Consider the following 6312-nt stretch of genomic DNA (forward strand, 5'->3'; position numbering starts at 1 on the left):
TTGAGTTCAGTTTAATTTTTTTATACATATATTTTATATTATTCTAATTAGATTTTTCTCAGTTTACACATAAAAATATAATTTTTAAATTAATTAAAAATATAACAAAAATGTTCATGTATAAATTATTTATAAAAAAAATTAACATTTCTAGCTTTTATATTTAAATTTATAAAAAAATATTTTGATTTTAAATTTAGATAAAACCATTTTTAATTTTATGCATTTAATTAAAAAATATTTCTTTAAATGGAGAAAATGTATCCAAACGAATACTCTGTCTGAAGTAAAATTCCTAAACGCAGCGTTTAAAACGCAAAACTCCAGTTCCACGAAGAGAGGGCGAAACCAAGTTATCGATCCAGAAACAGGCAGGCCCAGCCCCCAAATTTCCCTCGAAACGACGACGTCGAAGCGTCTTCTTCCTCCTCCTATTAAAACTGAAATAGATGGAACCCGTGTAGGGTTTCTGCATCGCCATTTCGAACCGAGTATGAAGATTGAGATTAAGAACTGAAAAAAGAAAGATAATTATCACAGTGAAAAAGGATCGGAAAGAATAGGTGGCCTGTGAGGCCAAGAGGGATTGGAGGAGGCTGGTGTGAGAGACAGAAATGGGAAAGGAGAAACAGAGAGGGCTCAAGCTGTGAGATTGAGAATCAAAAGAGTGATTTGTTGATATTTTTTGGTGTAGAGTGATTTGTTGGGTAGTCTTTTGGAACACATGGCGGGTTGGCAGAGGCATTTGCAGTCCGTGCTTCGTCGAGCTTGTAGGAGAGTGGATTACAATTATACTGCATCTGCTAACTTTTCTTGTTCTACTGTGGAATCCTCTCTTTTGCCTGCTGGTTAGTTTGTCTCAGATTATTTCTGACTGAATCATCTTTTGGGGTCATTGTTACTCTTTTGATATTAGACTAAAGGTTTTAAGTAATTAGTTAGATGGTTAAGAAGGTTACGGACTTTGTTAGTATGCTGTTCTTGATCCAGAATCAGATTGAAAATGTTATTGATCTACTGGTCGACAGGTATTTCTTTAATATTTGAGGGTTTAATGATATGGATTAATTTTTCAGGTGAATTACCATCTTTAAAGAGAACATGGAAACAGCCTTCTTTGATGGGCTCAAGGCCTTTGTATCAGTATATACAGCAGCTGGTAATGTTATACTTACTTTGCCCTTTTCTTTATGCCACCTAATTTATTTATTTGAGTTTGGTGTCGCTTGTGCATTGTTTTAGTGAACGTTGTTCCTGTTATTTAAAAGTGTATGAGCACTGTTTTAGATTTTCCCATGGATTACTATTACTGGACATGGATAGTAAGCCTCTTCCTGTCAAGTCTGCGGAAATTGATTGGAAAAATACTGTCTCAAGCTGGATTACATGCTCAAATGTTTTTTTTTTTTCAAAATTTGTGTTCCAAAGAATAATCCAATTCAAGAGAAACAACTCAGTGGGATAACATATTTGCATGTTTTATAGTTTAAAAAGATGTATATTTATGTATCTGACATCAGACTGGTACTATATTTACTCATCAGTGACTGTCTATATAAATAACATGGTGTTTATGTTACTGTTATTTCCTGTTGGGGGGTTCTATCTGAAACTTGAAAGTATGATTTTATTGGTGGTTTTGCCAAAAAAAAAGGGGTCTGACATCCAATTCCTTGATTGTGTAAAGCTACCAGTATTTCAGATATTGGACACTGTTTTCTCTTTTTTTTTTTTTTGGCAAAAATCTAAATAAGTTGAAATACTCTGCATATTTCTATACCGCCTGCAGGTTGATGTTAGTGTGATAACATGATTTTGAAGTTCTATTTATAGTTTTGGGAAATCCACCTTCAGATAGTTGTTTCAGATAGGGGTTATTATATCACGTGTGAGGATTTGGACTCTCTTTCCAGCTTACCTTTTTATTTGTTGCGATCATGACTTTTGACTTGTTCCTTCTTGCTGTTTTGTTTGCTACTGGCATGACTTCTTTTAGTCTACAGGGAATCTCCAGTTCAAGAAAGTTACTAGCTGCTTCATCAGAGGAAACTCCCATTCCATCCCCTTTGATGCCAGTTTTGGCATTAGGTAGTGGGAAAGCAGAAGAGCAGAAGACTGCGTCTAAACCCTCCAAAGTTCAAGCAATATTAAAGGACATAAAACAGGTCGGAATATAAGTCCTACTATACATCAAATAATTTACGAACCACGCATTGTTGTTCTTTGTTATCTGGTGTAAACCATATCATAATTCTTTGCAAGTGGGGTATTTCTGTCTTGTTATTCTTGTTAGGATGGAAACTTCCCATTTTCATGAAATAGGATTTATCTTCTTGATGCGGGATTCCAAATAAAGCTTTCTTCTTCTAATCCATTTTTTAGGATGATTTGGATATCATCTAACTGCACTCAAAGATAAAGTAACCATTTTAAGTCTGGAGTCTTTTACCTTTATGCCATGACATTTGAGCCCAATCACTGGTCATGATTTTCCATAACCTTTAATTATTCATTTCCTAATATGAATAGAAGGGCATATTTGTGATAATTGAATCTCTTCTTGGATAAATATAATATCCATGATATACCGCTTATCTATTAGATGTTGAAACAAGCTTGTTTAAAATGCTATGTGTAACACATTGATTAGAATTATATAATATGGAATATTAAGCATCTGATTGAGTTATTACTGTTGCATCTTTGTAGTTGTTAAATGATTGGACGGATTTAATCTTGTAAGATATATGCTTTTTTTATGACCTCATTTGTAACTGGTGAATTCAAATACTCTATGAAAAGCCTTTTCTGAATCTTAAATTTGGCGCCAACTTCTGTTTGAATCAGGTTTGACGGATTTGTAATATTCTGCTGTTTTTGCACCTGAAGTGGCTCTTATCAATCCTGGCCACTTAGGGCAAGATGTGGGACCCTTTTGGTGCTTTTCTCTTATTATTGTTTCTCTTCCTAAAAAAATATGACCTCTGAAATTTTTGTATTAGGCATTTAAACTTCCAACTGCTAGAAGAGCCTGATCTAATGTTTATTTGTTACTGAATGATGAGTTCTAGATATCAGAATACAATGCCTAATGCTGATGTTTGTCCAAAGACAAAATGCCTTGTACTGATGGAGCTTAATTGCTTTCCTGTTGTAAATTTTCTTTTTGAAGTTGTGAGTAGCTTTAAAGTTGCTAGTTCATGTACTCTTTCATTAACTTTATTTTACCTGCTGGGTTCAGAGTCCCAAGAAGATCAACTTAGTTGCTGCATTAGTTCGTGGTATGCGTGTTGAAGATGCATTGCTACAATTGCAAGTGACTGTCAAAAGAGCTTCAAAAACTGTCTATCAGGTTATTTTTACTATCATGTCTCTCCAAGTTGGTTGTATGCTTACGCATTTTGAAACAAAAAGTTTAGTCTCTGACTGAACTAATTTTGTTAATAAGATAACCAGGTGTCAAGATCTGGAAAAAGGCCACTTTTGTCTTCTCTTCATATCCTTTTGAATTGCTTTTGTTGTCTTGCAAAAGCTTTTTATTACTTTTCTGTGCATAACTGTTGAGTTTTGAGTGAATTTCTACATCTCTGATAGATGAACTTATTTGGCTCATTTTCTAGTCTTCATTTTTGGAAGTATGTTTGAATTTTGAGAGAACAATGATGAACTTCCATTTATAGAATATTTTAGCAGTGTGATTAATCTCTGTGCTTCACAGGTAATCCACTCTGCCCGAGCAAATGCTACCCACAATCATGGGTTGGATCCTGAACGCCTTCTTGTTGGTGAGTAATCCAAGTATGCCCGTGCTCAGTGAAAAAAAATTTTATCTTATATTCTGTATTCTTTCTTTCAATACAGCTGAGGCATTCGTTGGAAAGGGGTTTTTTAAAAAGAGAATTTCCTACCATGCTAAGGGAAAATGTGGACTGAAAGTGAGACCAGAGTGTCGATTGACTGTTGTAGTGAGAGAAATGACACCTGAAGAAGAGGCTCAGATAGCCAGGTTGAGAGTTCACAATTTCCGCAAGCTCACTAAGCGGGAAAGACAACTCGTTCCTCATAAACTAATCGAGACAACTCCAATTTGGAACCGCAAAGGCAAATCCAGGAGCCAGGAGCCAAGTGGTATGGCTGCATGATCCAGATATGCACCCTGTTCTTACTTTTTGATAAAAGGCTTAGTAAAATGGTGAAAGGCTCCTCCACATTTAGCATTTACCTAGGAATAGACATGTAAAAATGTGATCTTAAGTTACAGAATGGGATGAGGCCTTTACTCTAGCTCCAGATCATGCTTAGTACTGTCTTAAATTCCTGTGTTTAGTTAAAGAAATGCTTTGTAGAATTTCATCTGAAGATTTGTTTTTCAACTGTTGATCGAAATCGTGAGAAAATAAAAAATTTTGGACAGAGTCGAATATTCGTTTCTTGTTGATTTAATTGCTATTCTTGCTTTTTCTTGGAACTATACTACTGATGAATCCGATATATTTTTGACATGCTTTGTTAATGTATTTAAATATAATAAAACCATTTTAGATTTTTCCCCTTAAGATATGAATTTTAAGTTGGAAATGGAATGGTTTGTGCCACTTTCAATTAGCCTAACTCCTTTTTTTCTCTAAAATCTAACTGTACCACCCAACTGTTTTTATTATTTTTATTTTATTTTTATTAATTTTATATAAATATAAAATATGTATTAATTAAATTTAATTTAAATTAATTTATTTTAATGAAAATAATAATAATAATAAAATGTAAAAAAAATTAGTTAGGGATTTAATTGAAAATAATTTTGAAAAAAATGGGTTAAAATTTGAATTCTGATTGTATTTTTGAAAAAAAAAATCAGAAATCAGATGTCAAAACGCAATTTAGAAAAATTACGTCACGTCAGCTGCCCGGTTAGTAGTCCCGACCAACTAGGACGTGCCAGGTGGCAGAGACGCTGACGCGGGAGGCCACGTAGAAGGGAGCCACGTGGGCGATCCGCGCGCGCGCAATCGAACAGATGAGATTCGTTACCGCGCGTACAGACAGCCCAAATTGAATCGCGCACAGGCGGCTCAGATTGAATCCTGATGAACAGTTCAGATTCACTATCTATTTAATCGCGATCGAACGATACAGATTAAAAATAATGGATGGCTTAGATCAAAAGCGGATGGGTATAAATAATCTCATCCGTACTCAAACCCTAACCCTAACCGCTAGAGCCCCTCGCCGAAGAAGACAGCCCAGCCGCCAGGGAGCCGACCGCCGCCATCCACCGCTGCATCGGAGCAATTTTCGGCCGTCAAACGAGGTAAAAATTCTACCTTTTGCTTAGAATTTGATTCCAAACCCACTCATGGCCAAATAGGAGTGAAAGCACCGGCCAATTGGCCGGAAAACGCCTCTGTCGCGGGGTATTTCGATTTTCGCCTCCGATGAAACCCTTCCCGATTCTCGTTCGATGTGATTTTTCCACCATTGTGATCAACGTTTCCTCCTCTACAGGTTGACCGGAGCAAAACACACAACTGCAACGTGAGCCGGAGGAGCCGCCGCACTAGAGAGCTCAACCACTGGTGAGTTTTGGTTTTCTACGTTTTTTCGGCCCACCGAGTACCCTAAGTGTGTTTTCTCACAGGAACTGATGCAATTTTGGTTGAATTCGGCCGAAAACAGCCAATCTGATGCGGATTGCCATCGCGGGCGGCGCTGCCGTCACCGGAGCTTCTTCCTTTTTCGTACTTTATGTTTTTTTTTTCAAATTTAGTAAATTTAATTTTTTTAAATTTTTAATTATCGTTTTATCTCATTAATATTAATATCATCATTATTAATTTTATTATTATTAATATTCAGTTCTATTATCATTGTTTCAATACAACAATATTAGGATATAGTACTCATTAAATTAATAAAACTTATATTCTTTCTAGAATAAAGTATTTCGACGTAAAAAATTATTATTTTTAATATATCGTATTATAATTTATTCAAATAAATTACTCAATTTTTATTTACAATTATCGATTATTTATCATGACATTCTAACATTGTTGATAAAATTTTCGTCTCTTAAAATTTTTTATTTATCTTTTGAATTTTATTTTTTATTTACGAAACTCTACCTCAAATATAATTTTGTTGTTCATATATATTTTTTCATATAGTAATATATAAGTTGGTCAAAAAATAATAGTGAAAATAATGCTTTTAAAATTCTAGCGTTTTTAGAAAATTATTTAATTTATAATTTAATTAATTCATAAATATAATAATTTTTTATATTTCAAAATATTAATTTAGAAAATAAAA

The 6312-nt window shown here is 34.3% G+C and overlaps 1 protein-coding gene across 1 annotated transcript; it reads left to right on the top strand.

Moving 5' to 3' along the window:
* The first annotated feature begins 574 nt into the window (after nt 1-574).
* On the top strand, nt 575-4421 carry LOC110819740 (uncharacterized). Its single transcript, XM_022049047.2, has 6 exons — nt 575-848; nt 1077-1159; nt 2004-2165; nt 3242-3352; nt 3719-3785; nt 3862-4421. Exons 1-6 carry the CDS (start codon nt 725-727, stop codon nt 4140-4142), a joined length of 828 nt encoding a protein of 275 aa, XP_021904739.1. The 5' UTR covers nt 575-724; the 3' UTR covers nt 4143-4421.
* The last annotated feature ends 1891 nt before the right edge of the window (nt 4422-6312 follow it).

Source organism: Carica papaya, chromosome 9 (genome assembly GCF_054855325.1).
Source record: "Carica papaya isolate Zhongbai chromosome 9, ASM5485532v1, whole genome shotgun sequence".
NCBI classification, from domain to species: Eukaryota; Viridiplantae; Streptophyta; class Magnoliopsida; order Brassicales; family Caricaceae; genus Carica; species Carica papaya.

Excerpts from the sequence above, each read along its gene's own strand:
- LOC110819740 (XM_022049047.2), top strand. The coding sequence starts at position 725 with ATGGCGGGTTGGCAGAGGCATTTGCAGTCCGTGCTTCGTCGAGCTTGT. Across the intron at positions 3,353-3,718 it reads CTTCAAAAACTGTCTATCAG|GTAATCCACTCTGCCCGAGC; the intron begins GTTATTTTTACT and ends TGTGCTTCACAG. Across the intron at positions 3,786-3,861 it reads TCCTGAACGCCTTCTTGTTG|CTGAGGCATTCGTTGGAAAG; the intron begins GTGAGTAATCCA and ends CTTTCAATACAG.